This window comes from Poecilia reticulata, chromosome 15 (assembly GCF_904066995.2).
Source record: "Poecilia reticulata chromosome 15, P_reticulata-male-v2, whole genome shotgun sequence".
Taxonomy (NCBI): Eukaryota; Metazoa; Chordata; class Actinopteri; order Cyprinodontiformes; family Poeciliidae; genus Poecilia; species Poecilia reticulata.
In genome coordinates this window covers 10,832,929-10,848,348 of record NC_088844.1, presented here as the reverse complement: position 1 = coordinate 10,848,348, position 15,420 = coordinate 10,832,929, and the positions used below count along the sequence as shown (strand labels likewise).

The 15,420-nt window shown below is 39.6% G+C and overlaps 1 protein-coding gene across 5 annotated transcripts in view; it reads left to right on the top strand.

Moving 5' to 3' along the window:
* Positions 1-15,420, top strand: part of rgs17 (regulator of G protein signaling 17) — a 45,089-nt gene that overhangs the window by 18,611 nt on the left and 11,058 nt on the right. For 3 of the 5 annotated variants that reach the window (XM_008429190.3, XM_081616299.1, XM_008429193.3), the window contains 2 exons: positions 48-415; positions 3,859-3,989. In XM_008429190.3, coding sequence (XP_008427412.2) covers positions 413-415; positions 3,859-3,989 — 134 coding nt within the window. In that variant the 5' untranslated portion in view covers positions 48-412. Of the gene's footprint in view, positions 1-47; positions 416-3,852; positions 3,990-8,046; positions 8,300-15,420 lie in introns of those variants that run through there. The other 2 variants (XM_081616298.1, XM_081616297.1) reach the window with 2 other exon arrangements.

The window sequence follows — 15,420 nt, the reverse complement described above, 5'->3', positions numbered from 1 at the left end:
AGTTTAAAACAAGTTGAACTAACCCTCCTCCACCCGCTGTTTTTCAGATGCTGCACATTCGCTGCTCTCTCAAGTCAAGGAAGGATCCGTTTTGTTGAGGTCCGAGGAGGCCGACGCGGTGGGAAGCAAGCGAGAAGGGTCGTCACACCTCACCTCGTCTCTCGCGTTCCCCTCCTGTGCTCCTCGGTCAGGGATGGTGACACCAGTAACCTCTCCTCCTCTCCATGGTGACAAGTACCTCCGCGCCTCGTCCCACCGCTCCCGCGAGCCCAACAGCCAGCACTCTTGCCGAGTGGACACCGAGACACTCCACCAGTCAGTCACTTTGTCAACCAGCTTGCTATCACCCGGCAACCTATTACCTCACGCCATGACCGCTTTGTCTGACCTGTGTTTAGGAACTCATTAATTCATGGTAAGTGTTTCTCTTTGTCCCGGCCACCGCTCCGCGCAGGCGAACTTCGGTGTCATTGTGCTTTTGTTTCAGATCAGAATAATTATACTTCGGTAACTCTTTTGCATGTTTCCTTTGAACTTCCCTGGTTTTACGTCCACATTAAAGGAGACCTGTTATGCAAATGTCATGTTTTGCACGTTTTTGTACTTCCGTTTGGGTTTTTACTGCTTCTAAAAACAACCCAAGTGTTAAAAAAAGAAAAAAAAAAAAAAAACGGCCAGACATTTTCTGGTGTTTGAGGCAGAAACCTTTGTTCTGGTGAAAAGACATGAAGGCCAGAGGGAACGTAGAAAAAGATCAGAACTGAAAGTGGAAAGTGTTCAGCCTAGTCCAACCCCAGACCTAGAGCTTATAGAGATGCTGCAGGGTGACAAACTTTCCTCAGAAGAACAAACACAACTTCCTCCACATTTTTTATAGGTTTCTTTGCACACAACTTAAATTTGTGTTTACAAATTTAATTTTCAACACTTTCAGCTAGGATTAGTTTGCATGGCCAAGAAACAAAGAAAAGACGTAATGGGCAAAAGCTAGTAGAGACATAATTACCCCATATTTATTGATACTCATCTATTCAACAAACCCTGGATAAAAATAGTAAAAATAACAATCCTGACAGTTTTAGGGGTTTTTAAACATCATTAATTGTAATTTATCGTGACAACAAAAAAATCAAAATCTTATCGTGATAAAAAATGTATCGCAATAAATGATAAACGACCCTTACATTGGAGTTAATAGTTGTAAGCTATTGAGAAAAGTTCAAGTTGTGTGAATACTTTTGTAAGTCACTTTAGATGTGTTGCCACCAATATTTCCTAATAGGTATTTTAAAGCATCGCATTAAAAATGTTAAAGGTTTTCTGATTTGTACTAAAAGTAGTTGATGTGGTATGTCAGAGTAAATAGATAGATAAAAAAAAAAGAACATGACAAGTTCTAAAGCAGCAAACATTTAACCCAAAGTCAGCTGATTTCACCAAATGAGGATAAAACCAGCTTACACATTTATTGCTAAAAATAAAAAATAAGCGAGTAGGGAAATAAAAATTTCCAATACATTTTAAGCTAACCTAAAATCTTGTTTTGGGCTAGATCTGAATTCTGCGGAAAACCAAACAAAAATACCCATGCTGCAGCCTTGGTGGCTCCCTTTTTGGTCATTCGTCTTAGCATGTTTGTATTTTCCAACCAATATTTGCATATCCTGTCAATGCGGCCTCTGCTCCAGGTTTGTAACAAAGCCGAACCCTCGCGGTCATTTGCATCCAGTCGCCTGTTTTCCACTGTGCTGCCTGGTTGCTGAATAACTGATGGTCGCTCCGCTGGTCTGACGAGTGCTTTTGCATATCAGGCAGGCTGTGCCAGGATCATTGTGGGAAATCACATGTGTTTATGCTCAGTAGAGGGAATGATAACAAGAGGAGAAGCCTTTTTTATGGATACACATCATTATTGCAATTTGGATTTTTAAGAACTATAGGGGAAATATGACTTTGCAGGTAAGAGGGATTTTTAAAAAATCTGTACTATAGTTGCTTTATTGTTTTTGTATGTGTTTAGAGGTAATCCTAGTTTGAGAAGTATCTACATTGGATTTTCAGTAGTTTTAAAAAAAAATCTCTGAGCTGTATTTCTATCCAGAGATGCTAAAAGGGTTGATGCAGGTACAATTGTCAATTTGGCACAATTATATTTTTAAAGTTCAAGGGCAGCTTCACCAAAACGCAAAATTCAGCTCCTCACTTAGTGAGCAGCACAGAGCAGATGCTTTTAAAAGAACAAAGGACCAAAGTTTAATTGGGTTGAGGGCAAAAATCCCTCTGCTGCTGTGGTTTGTGGCTTGTGCTGGTCGTCTGTCAAGAAAAGTCTTGGTTAAAAATGTGTGCTGAAGAGATCCTAGTTTTGTTTAAAGTGTTAAAAATTATGCTGGATTTTCTGTAAAGTTCAAAAAGTGTGAGTTTTTCAAATCGCCTTTATAAACTCCTCTTATTTGCAAAACCTGAGTGTAGAAAATGGAAAAAATTTTACCAATGTATCAAACTCTTATTGTGAAGATATTCAGGAAGTCCTGTCTCTGTTCAGCTGTTGTACTGATGCCTTTAAGGTGGTAGAAAGTTGTTGAAATGCGTCCAGCGAAACGCCACGCGTTACTTTAGCATGCTGTCGATTACAAGCAAAACACTCAAGTACAATGGTGGTGGTCCAAAAAAAGCTGAAAACGCTGAAACAAGTTAAACAGGCGAATCAGATCATTGAATTAGAATTACCTCACTCAGCATCAGCCAACTACAGCCTAATTATCCCAACAAAGTTATAGAAAAGTTGCAGTAAGTGTTGGACATCTCTTGACGTGGGCCAAAAAAAATCATGTGCTTAAATTAAGTGGTGGATTTTGAAAAACTTTCCTGTGGGGCACAATGCTCTTGTGAGAGGGGGCGGGGGGAAGTAAATTCAAGGCATTTTAATGCCTTTACAATGGGTGCCAATAAGTGTGGAGTGTGCTGTGACCTGTGTAAGTGTTAACATGATGATAGGGAGAAGAAGGTTGGGTATTAGTAGGTCTAACAAGGCAAATTGACAGAAGTACAATGTTATTTTTAGTTCAAGGGCCTGAGGAGGATTGGAACACTGGTCATGCAGTGGGAGTGTCGCATATGAACAGAAATAAAGTCAGAATTTAAAAAGAGTTGGTCAGTTTTTCTGTGATATTGAACCACAAAGCCCAGCGCTTACTTTACATGCTGTTCTTGTGTGTTTTGTACTGGGAAGAAGAGCTCATACTATAGGAAGCAAAAAGCATTAGCCGAGAAAATCGGAAGTGGCCCAAAGATTGGTGTCGGTTAAAACAATCAGTTAGGCAACCGCAGTAAAAACAAAGGCGCAACACTGTAAAAGCACTTTTACATGCATCTTTATCTCCAGACAGTCGGTGGTGGATGTCGCATCTTCTGATGGACGGTGAAGGCCAGAGACGAACGGGTTAACGCGAATGTGCGCCGACTTGTGTGTTTGTTGCACGCACGTGCCCGTCCATGTGTGTGATATGCAGATCCTGTTCCTCTGTCTCTGTCTGCGCCCATTAAAATGCACATTTAGTGTGTGTCAGAGCTGAGTGAAACACTTGGGCGAATGCCAGAAAGCCCTCGTACCAAACAAGGAAGGGAATCCTCTCAGTCCTCCTCCTCCTTCCTCGGCGCGTCGTCCTTCTCCTTAACGTGCATCCACACACTCCATTTTTTATTTGATTTTTTTTTTTTGTTTGTCCACCCCAGATAATTTTGTGCTGTCTGGCGAGGAGAAAGCGGAGCACGATTGTTGATTTGTTTCTGCTCTCTCTGTTCGCCCTGCGATTGACTTGAGTTGTGTTTCAACTGTGTTTGTTCCATGCACGCATGAAGCCCCACAGCGTGAGTGGAGTGGAGATGAGAAAAAGGCAGGCGGCTCACATCGAGGCCCCACCCCAGGCCCCTGGACAGCCTCGACCGAATACCTGCTGCCTCTGCTGGTGCGGCTGCTGCAAGTGTCTGTGGTAAGCAAGTGACACGTTTGACCGCTAACCCCCATTATTTAAATCTGATGAGTGTGTTTGTGCATTTGTGAAAATGAGGCAGATAATCTGTGAAAAAAATAATAAAAATTCAAGCTTCTCCACCACTCCTGGTCAAAAACAAAAAATCGGAGCCAGGATGAGGGTCTTACCGCTGTCCATCACCCTTTGGGTATGGACAACGAAGAAACAACTTAAAGCTGTTTATCCCTTTCATTGATGGCTGTGCTTACTAGCCTGATCATTCATGGCCAGCTCTACTGACGGGGAAAAGCTGTAGTTAATCAGAGAGAAAGGGAGAGGTTCTGAGTGGCACATACACCGGCATGATTGACGGCGCTAATATTCCTAAATCTGATTGGTTGTTTTTGTTTGTTTTTTTGTTGTTTTTTTTACAAAAGTTGCATACTGTAACTTCAAGGAAGGAAGCAGTACAACAAGGATGTTTTTAAAGTGGTAGGAGTTTTGGTTTAAATCTACAAAGCCTTGCAAAGCTTGTCCACATTTCATCACATTTCCCCATACAATGCCTGTATTTCATAGGGATTTTCTAAATAGTCATATGAACAGTGTGGCAGAGATTGGGTTGAAGCAGGTTAAAGCAGTGTGTTCTGAAAGGTCTAAAAGCATCTTTAAATGATTATCATCTTAAGTTTAGGCCTTAAAAGTTGTGAAATATACCCAACCCTTTGGAACAAAGTTTCACATTACTTTAAAACTGTTTTTTAGCTCACAAATGTGAGATTCTACTTATGTCACATGTAGTGAAATAGCTTTGATGAGACCGCTAGCTAAAACAGTAGGTGATTGTAAAAGATTTGTTTAGCAAATGTACGCAGTGGTCAAAAGCAAAATATGAACATAAAACACTCACTCTGAATTTAGTTTTTAAGTAAGTCTGCTTATTGTGGAGAATGTTAAACCCTGTCTTGATGCTCCTCTTACAGTAACACAGCTTACTAGCTAGCCTGTAGTCTGATATGCTGCTCAAGAAGGCAACTAACTGTACGTTCAGAAATTATTAGCATGGGTAACACCCCTTTGGCTTCTACACCAGACTTGCCAAAGACATGGTGGTCCACAATAAGAGACCAACCCACACAGGAAACATGGCTCATCCTTGGGTATTCTCTTATAATTTAGGGGAGATTTCTTCAGGTCTCCCTCAAAAAAGAGATTTTATCTGAAATAACTTCCTGGGTAGGAGACAGAAAAGAGTAATAGTTTTTAAGCGCTTACTTTCAAAACTATGATATATTTTAAGACCAGTAACGTGCCAAAATTGTATGATTCGTAGTTCTGCTTGATAAGTTTGCTGTTGTTGTTATAAAGCTGTTTCTGATGTCTGCTGCATGCTAGCATGGGAATGTTATACCTTATGTCTGTGCCAGCAGTTAGATTCAGATCTACATCCTACAAACAAATATATATATATATATATATATATATATATATATATCCCTTATATCTATATATCCCTTATATCTATATATCCCTTATATCTATGTATATATATATATAGATAGATAGATAGATATAGATTTGTGTGTGTATATATATGGATAGATATATATTTATGTAGATAGAGAGATATGTATATAGATAGAGATATAGATTGATAGTTAGATAGATAGATAGATAGATAGATAGATAGATATAGAGATGTGTATGTATATGTATGTATATATATATATATATATATATATGGATAGATATATATTTATGTAGATAGAGAGATGTGTATATAGATAGATAGATAGAACTGTGGGAGGAAGCCGGAGCAACCCGGAGAGAACCCACTCATGAACATGGACAACCTGCATAAAGAACCTAGGCCAGGATTCAAACCCAAGACTTTCTTGTTGCAAGGATACCGTGCTACCAACTGTGCAGCCCTGATGTTTTTTTTTTTTTATATTTTATTCATAAAATGTATTTTTTATTGTCACCTAAGGCGAATTTAGAGACCTGTTGACCATCCATCCATCCATCCATCCATCCGTCCATTTTCTTCTGCTTCATCCGGGGTCGGGTCGCGGGGGCAGCAGCTTCAGAGGGGAGGCCCAGACTTCCCTCTCCCCAACCACTTCTTCCAGGATGGGTCCCTGGTGAGGTGTTCCGGGCATGTCCCAGCAGGAGGAGTCCCCGGGGAAGATCCAGGACATGCTGGAGGGACTATGTCTCTCTGCTAACCTGGGAATGCCTTTTGATTCCCCCAGAGGACATGGAACAAGTGGCTGGGGAAAGGGAAGTCTGGACCTCCCTTCTTAAGCTGCTACCCCTACCACCCTACCCTGGATAAGTGGAAGAAAATGGATGGATGAAATGGATGGACGGTTGTAATTGCAACTCCCTTACATTTTATGCAAGTTTTTTTACTGTTCATTAACAACAGGAGGAGCGCGACAGATGTAACATGCTGTTGTCAGTCAGATGTAACATTCTTGTTGTCAGTTAAAATGATGGACAACAAGAATTTCGTCGTTTGTAGGGCTGATATTTACTCCTTTCACGGCAAACATCCGCAGCCGCGGAAACTTGCTCTTTTGGAAGATCTTTAGAGCTGTCATCCCCTAGGACAGATGTCTCTTCTTGGGTCAAGTCTTCTAACGTCTTTTTTGCCAGAGCACAGGTTGAGCTATTGGACTCAACTGTCTCCTTTGCATCGCAAACTTCCCTGGCTGGGGAAGTTTCTTTGGGAAAATTAGAGGTCGAGCTGTGAGATTCAACTGTCTCCTTTTTTTCAACTTGCCCAGCCGGGGAAGTTGGTTCTCTGGAAAACTTAGAGAAGTCGTTCCCTAGGAGGGCAGTCTCAACCTGGGTATTGTTCTCTGACGCCTTTTTGGTCAAAGCAGAAGTTGAAGAAGAAACTTCCCCAGCCGGGGAAGGATTGAAAAGATAAGCATCGAATATATCGTATTCAGTGCACTCGTCCTGAGAGTTATTAATTTCAAACTTAACACCCGGGAGTAGTTTGTTAAAACCTTTTCTTATTCCTCTGGTGATCAAATATCCAACGCTGAAACCTAGCGGGAAAAACATGGTGGTTAAGACCTTTTCCATACTGAAAATCCTTGCAAAACACAGTGCAAAACGTCAAAGAGCTACTTGAAAACTACCTCCTGGTTTGAGATGCAAGCATTCATAAACTCAGATGTTCTTTGATCTATGACATAGACCTATGTGTCATAGAAGAGGTCATAGCTACAATGAGCTCACTGTAGTTCTAGGGGAATGTCTTGCTTCTGATCGTTGCTATGGAAACGGTCAGATCAGTTCTGCATAACTCAAACTATTAACCCTTTGCAAATGCGTCACTTAATCATTCAAGGCCCCATGATGGACATTGGAAGTGAAGGATTGAAGTATCGAACAGAGTGACTTAAGTTATTTTACCAAGTTGTTTTTACCAATTTATTCGTGGCTTCTTCTTGTTCGAGTGGAGATAACTTGTCTGTAAACATACCAAACTTGATTGGGGCTCATAGACGATAGTTTTTACAAAAGTTTGAAATGGCTAGCTTCCAAACCGACCCATACTTCCTCCCTCCTAATGTGTTAATCAAATTACTGACTTTGCCTGAATTCACACCAAATTATTTATATCACTATGTCATAAAAAGAGTTTCCCATTACACTGGAGCAACATTAAAAACGTACAAAAAATGTAATGCTAAGTTTAGTTTCTATCCTTGTTTGTTTATGCAGCCAGCCACACAGCATCCCATGACCATTTTTAAATGGAAATCAACAAAACGGAAGCAATTTTAGACAGGCTGTTTTTTGTTTGTTTGTTTTTTTTTTGACAGGCTTTAAAGGAGCGCATTGGTTGTTTCGATGTCCATCATGGCAGAGCGGGCAGATTTCTGAAGAGCCAGACGTCACGTGCTAAGAGTCAATACATAGTTTCCAACAGTCTGAACAGGAAGTGATTGGCGCCACTATGTTTGTGGCTTGTTTATTGTTGTCATAGCAACTGCTTGCCACCTGTGGTCGTTACGTGAGAACCAGGCACTTATGACTATTCTCGTAAAAAAAAAAAAAAAAAACTATATTCGCCACTGTGAAAAAGAATAAGCGGTATTAGCAGATACAATTACAATAAACGTGCATCTCGCGCTATTGAAGACATTTGATGAGATGAGAGCTAAAGTAGCTAAGCTAAGCACAAGGCTAACGTACCTAAAGAATAGACCCCACTTTGGCAACTCGGGCACAGGAAATACGGCGGCCTGCGGGATATTTTTGTTCACATCGACTGACGTGAGGGCTCGGGGGATAACGTTTCACAAGTAAGATGAACATATTATTTTCTATGTCTACCAGCGAAATGCCAGCTAATATTAGCTATAGTGCTTGGTGTCATACCGAGGTTCAGCTCCGGCTATTAAGAATAAGATTTACGAGATTTCGTAAATCTTAAAAAGTTTTAATTATTCCCTAACATTGATTTAGATTCTCTCACAATGGAGCGCTACCTTAGAAATATAACAATATTATATTTATTATTCTAAATATATTACCATTAATATATTTACTTTGAATAATGATATAAATTATTCAATATTATCTTTGGTTTTCTATAATAATATCATTTTATTTGTGTGCATGTGCTTGCGTGCATGTGTGTGTACACCGTAATTAAGTGTTTTTAACTGTAGGTCATGTCAAAAATATTGTTTTCATTCTGCTCTGTTGTTTTGGGAAATGGTATATTTCAGGAGGCTGGATTTTAATAGTTAAATATTAAGTTTAGATTGACAGTGGTATATTAAAACCATTAATTTAAGTAGGGTTTTTCATAATTCTATCAAGTTTAAAATTTTGAATCATACTTCACTTTAAAATATCTTAAAAGTACAATTAAATGTAACTTACTGACATTTGCTGCTGCGGTTGTTGTAAAAACTGACAAGAAATTTTGCCTGCTTGGAGAAGAGCTACAAAGAAATAATTTTGGTTTAATAATTTTACAAGTTAGCATAAATGTAGAATAAAGAATGATCCCAAAGAAATGATGCTACCGCTCCACATTTGATAGATTGTAAACAACCCACTCGGACACATTTTTTCTGTACGGTGCGGAAATGTACACAATAGACAGAACGTAATGTCTTCCAGCTTTTTCTGTGTAATTGAGAGTTTGACACAAACAGCAGCACAGCATCAGCAGCCCACATTGTTGATGGCTGGGAAGGAGATAAATGAGTCCATTTCTATGCTTTCCTGTAAACTGGTTATGAGTCTGTTGGTTTTTCACTTTTCTTGTATTTTAACTAAACAAACTGGTAAACAAATGTTTATATCTGTTTTTAAAAGAGTCATAGCTTCTCTCTTATGTCTCCGTCAGATGAGCAGCATTAGCAGCTTTTAGTGACATTATTATTAATAATAATTAGATTGTTTTTGAATACGATGTAGGATTTAAAATGAACTGATGAAGGAAGAATGATTTTAACAATTGGAAAGAGGGAAGAGTTTAAATGTGCTGAACATTTAAACACTCTTCCCTCTTTCCAATAGTTAAAATCACTAACTTTTAGCTCTTATTATTAGAGGTGTGCCGATCGATCGGTCACCGATCATAATCGGGCCGATTTTCGTGAAAAAGTGCGTGATCGCGATCATTGTCTCTTGTTGCCGATACCGATCACCTGCATCTCATTTCGCAGCCTGCCTGTGCAGCTGGTCTCCTCTTTCCTTCACACTGTGCAAACGCGCAGCAACAAATCCTAAGCGATGTGGAACTATAACGCACTGAGTGATTGGGGGAAGTTTGCGAGTTGCGGCGGAAAATTGAAGCACGTCAAAATGCATCAACACAACGAAGCTAATACGACATAAAAACAATGCCAATATTGACGGAGTTTGGCTACATCGAGGCTCATTGCAGTAAAAAAGACATATGGAGGATCAGATAGCAGGTAAAGCAGCGCAGCTACAAACACTCACCCGGATTAGCATGACGGTCAGAAAGCTAAACAAACAACCCGCAAAATTATTTAAGTCTTTGAGCTGCGATGTAAGACGCTGGTTCTGTTCTCGCTGTTGAACCGCTGCTACTCGCTACAGGTAGAAATATTTCACAGACGGAGAGCCGCTTCTGCTCCACCTGGTAGTGACTCTCACACCGAACCTGTTTAAAGCTGCAGCATCTAACTTAAAAAATACCTTTTGCATACGTATTAAAACTTTCGCTGTCCTAACATGAGACAGATAATCTCTAAAAAAAAATAATCGATCTCTTCTGCCTCCTTCCTGCTCTGCATAATTACTCCGCTCAGTCAGAAACAGCCACTCAGAACTAGCAGTAATCAGCTAGCCGCCATGCTATCAGGAAGTTTTCATGCAGTGACTCAGGATTGTTTATTGTAATGGATCCTGTATTTGCCTATGAATGTTCAGTTTTATACTTGAATTTTTTTGGCAATGTTGAGAGGTTTTATTTTGGCTCTTTGCATTATTTAGCCTCTTCAGAGCCTTCATATGTTATCAGTCTGTTAAAGATAGTATTACCGATAGCAGTACAATTTGCACAATGCCTGTTTTGTTTAGTTTTCTTCTTGGAAAAAGTTATTAAAAACAGGTTTCTGTCTAAATTAAGGTGAATTCATGATTCCTTTTTCCACATAATGTAACCGGTAGTGTTTATGATAAAAAAATAACAATAATAATAATAATTATGTGTTGCCACAGTAAATTGTGCACAGTTTTCAACTGCATTTCTACATGATGGCAGCGGATCGCAGAACTGAACTCCAGTGAATAGTTGGTTACAGTTTGAGGCTGCCTGTCGTGACTTAACCTTTTTTATTTTTAGAGTGCACTGCATGTTCTATCTGTGCACTTTGCATTCAAGTGGAACATGTAAAAATGAGCTCGCTATTTTGGGAAGTTTGCAACATTTCCACAAAGTCACAACAACACCACCACCCCTGACTGAATTTCTGCACTGTGGAACATTTCCTTAAAAAAAGAAAATAAAAAAAACCCTGCATATCACTCTGATCGCCAGGTCACCATGGTGGTGGTAGTATTATGTTGTGGGGAATACCACAAAGGTTGATGAGAAGTGAAATGGAGCTAAATGCAGGGCAGATGACCTGTTCACCCTCCAACAAGAGCTACAGTTTAATGGGTTAAGATCAAAGTATGTTCCTGTGTTGGAACATGACTGTGAGAACCATGTTTTGACAAAATAAGCAACATTTTCAGTTCAAAAACCCTTTTTGCTGCTGAATTGTTGAATAAATGGACAAAAGAGCTCAACAATGGAGAAAATTATTGTTTTTAATCTTGTCATTCGACCATCATATCGGTGAAAGGTTCTGTTAGATCCAACATACACACAATAGTCTTTTCCAGCGTCTCATCAGATTGTTTTTGAAGCAAAAAACGAGCCTACAGCGAGCCAAGAGAAACGGCTTCGTCGTCCATCGCTGTTGTTTGCAGATGTCGCTTGTGCGTCAGATTTACGGGTTTACCAGAAACGAGCAATTACAACAGTTAAAAATGTTTTAATGTCTGTGTAGTCCATTAATTGAAATTAATGCATTAAAGTCCCTGCCGTAGTTATTCTGTAGATTAATAAAAATAAAATGCATGAGTAAATTGTTTTAGGACCAAATATTGGCTATTTTGTTTATATTCTTGTGAAGTAGAAAGGGCTTCCTCTTATTTTGAAAATCTTACAAACCAGCATTTCCTAAAAGGTCTTTAAGCAATATGGAATACTGTACACACCCTCGGTATTTTGGTGAAAATGTTTATTTTATTTTTTTTGGTGAAATGATTAATGACTGTCTGTAAACGCAAGCTGCTCGTCTTGTGTTTACAGATAGATTCAATTACAATTAAACCCCAATTTTCTGTGCCTTTTTAAAAATCCAGATCGGAACAAAGTTGACCACAGTCCCTAAAGTTGCACAACCTCGAGGGCAACGCGTTGCCTCTGAGCAAGGCACCAGAAACTCTTGAGCTGATCCGAAGCTCCTCCAGCTGCCTGACTGTGGCTCAGCTCCTGCCAGGAGAGCGGAGTGAATGAAACATTGTTTTCAGGCAGTGAATGGTGAATGCTCTGCTTCTTTCACGCCACTTCATCTGAAGTGGCCGCAGCTTGCGGACTGTGAGTCCGCTGTGCGTTTCCCAGCCGAGCGCCGGTGTCGGGTCTCCCAAAACTCAGCCTAGAAAAACAAATTCCACGGTAACACACATGTTTTATTTGCTGTTTCGGCCGGCGGCCCGGCAGGACTAATTTGCTTAGCTGGACTGACACGGGTACGCAGCAAATTCAACACTATGCCGAGTCTGTTTGGTCCTTATCAGAATTGGTGTTAATTTAACTCTTTCAGTTAAATTAACACCAATTTCAACAAGAAATTGAGTAATTTTAACACTTGAAATATTTCTAACTACTCAAACTATTGTTGAAATAACTCTTTAAGAGTTAAATTAACACCAATTCTGAAAATGGCCAATTATACCAGGCATAGTGTTGATTTAACTTTGCATAATTTGTTGTGTAAAAGTTTAGCAAAGCCTGCATGTAAATCGCCGAACGCGCCCGGTGTCGACGCTCTTTGCTCAGGCGAGTGGTTGAGAGGAGCCTCTTGAGTCAGAGGACCTTCACGGCTGAGTTTTGGAGGCTAAATTCTAAGGAGGATTTTAAAGGGTCACACACAGAGAGCATCCTCACACAGTCTTGCACAAGGACCTTATCTGGTCAGGGTGTCTTCTATTTCCATCCAGAATCACATGCAAAACAGCTGTGAAGAACAGCCTGTATATTTAGCCGTATTGTGAGGGCGCCGGGGGGCTGCGGCTGGCTTAGCCCATTACCACTGCACAATGGGGACTTTGACAAGAGACAGCAAGAGGAAGGAAAGATCCTCCATGGAGGGACCAAAAATAGACTTCTCAGTGTGTGTTACACTGTGGTTTCTCAAGTGTGACTGAGGTACGATAGACAGAGATCCTGCCACGTAGTTTGCAGTATTTACATAAAGACGGACACTGACACTTGATTGTTTGTGTCCGCTGGTAATTAACTGCAGCCAGAACAGGAGAGCGAGGCTGGCAGCTGGACTCCACTGTAGACTGCTATGGTCGTTTAAAGAGAGAAATCGTTCACAATTATTATCATTGTGATGAAAGAAAGTTTTTTTTAAATAAGTCTTTGATCACTTTTTGAACTTGTAAGGTCAGATTAAGCTAACTTTAGTTGTCATTCTGAAATGGACCAATTATACCAGGCATAGTGTTGATTTAACTCTGCATAATTTGTTGTGTAAAAGTTTAGCGAAGCCTGCATGTAAATCGCCGAACGCGCCCGGTGTCGACACTCTTTGCTCAGGCGAGTTATTTTTTGCTTATAGTAACATATTTTTCAGTCAACTTGGAAGTGTGTTCCTCCTGTTGCCACCCACGGCCTCTTCTGTGAATAATGTTTTGGAAGCTTAGAAGGCCATTATGATAGTAATAATTAAGTTGCCATGCAACTAAACGACTAACTAACAACTAACTGTGCAAAAAAATAATTTTAAAAGCTGAAACACAAAATTATTACCTTAATTCATATAACAAATTGTGCCACAGTAAAAATAAAGATATTCCTTATATCTTTATTTTTGGTTTATTTTTGGTCAGCAGTGCACCAAACTCTGTTGACCATCCCTCGAGAACTGACTGTTGCCATTTGCTCAACACAAGGCTGCAGTGTCTTAATGCCCACACAGCCTAAGCGATGTGGTACTGCTCTCAGACATGTGCTTTTTTATTTATTCATATATATATATATATATATATAAAACATTAGCTTAATTCATTAGGCGTCTGATATGTAGACTTACCGCTCCATCCTTTATCTCAATTCCTGCTGGTGAAAGACGACGTCACACCGCGCTAGAACTGAGACAGTCTGCTTGACTTGAGTTACATTTATTGAGAGTTGAACAAGATCTTGACTAAATGTATGTTTTAGTGGTTGGGGATCCTGTAATTCTGCCTCCTGCAGTCATCTTCACTGCAGGTTTCAAATGATAAATGACACAATTTGAACATTTTGTGATCTAGTGGGTTCCAGAAAAAGATCATTTAAAATGCCCAAAATCATAATAATTAAGGATTACGATCTGTTGATAGGTGAATAAGTAATATCTTCTTCACCGATGTTTGCTGCTGCACTTTTGTCTCGGTGTCAGGATTGTTCGGCCGTCTTTAAATTTGCCCATATTGAATCCCGGTTGTGTATTTAAAAATGTTATCTCTTTCATCTTAACTGCACAGTCGCACAGTGCAAATGTGCTTAAATGTAAGCCTGCATGACGGAAATAATCTACAGCTGAGCAGCAGTGTGTGAAGGAAACTGTGTCTTGCACTGCAGTCTTCTTTAGATGCTATCAAATTGTATTTTCTGTGTTTCCTGCTCAGACTAAAGTTTGGACCTGTTCTGGAAGGAGAGAGACACTGTAAAATGTTCCAACACCTCAAACTGATTAGAAATCCAAAGATTAGCAACCGTGCTGTCCGTCCATCTAACTTATCAATTTGAATAAAAGCTGATGGAGCGCAGCTGCTTTATCTGACTGCAAGTTTCCTCCAATAAATGCAGAAAATGTCTGAAATTCAATCTGACAGTAAATATCTGATCAGCAAATCCAGTCAATCTTTGAGATTCTTCATATATGTGCTTATAATTTGTTTCACTCCATAGCTAACAGATGTTCAATACTTTTACTGCACTTTTGTGTCGGTTCACATTTTCAATCAATGAAAGAACGTCGTTATGTTTCGTTAGCCTCATAGCGTAATTGCCCAAGTCATATTTTCAAAAAACAAGAAAAAGCATATGGGAAAAAAAATTAGGAATTTTGGGCCATAACAAGTTGTGATAGGCTGAGGCTGTAGGCAATTGGGCAGAGTGACGTAGCAGCCAAAATATGACATATTTTGCCTCTGTATTGTCTTGTCCTGAAAAGTTGTAAACAGTATAGCCATAAGAGAAGAGAAAGGAAAAGCATTTTGGAAAACCAATTATTTGATGCCTGGCTGAATTTGTAAGTTTCCCCCTTTTTCAAAACGAAAAAGAGACTCGAATGTCCAAAATGTCAAAAATATAAAACAAATTCCAGAAAAACACCTGAAAGTTGCACATTGATTTGCATGTCATGACGTGGATTGAGCATGTACGTTAGCGGGGGAAAAAACTTCCCAGGAGGGATTTTGTTTGACTTCTCATTATAGAAACTTTAACAGGTTTCTTCCCTGTTTGTTTTCTGTTACACTGGCAGGCAACAGATGATGCTTTTCAACTTGATTGATCAGACGTATTTTCTATTAAACTTGACCACGTGGCTAATCATGATTGCTATATTATTATTGTTTTATTGCCTGACCCTACAGGAAGGCCTTGTCT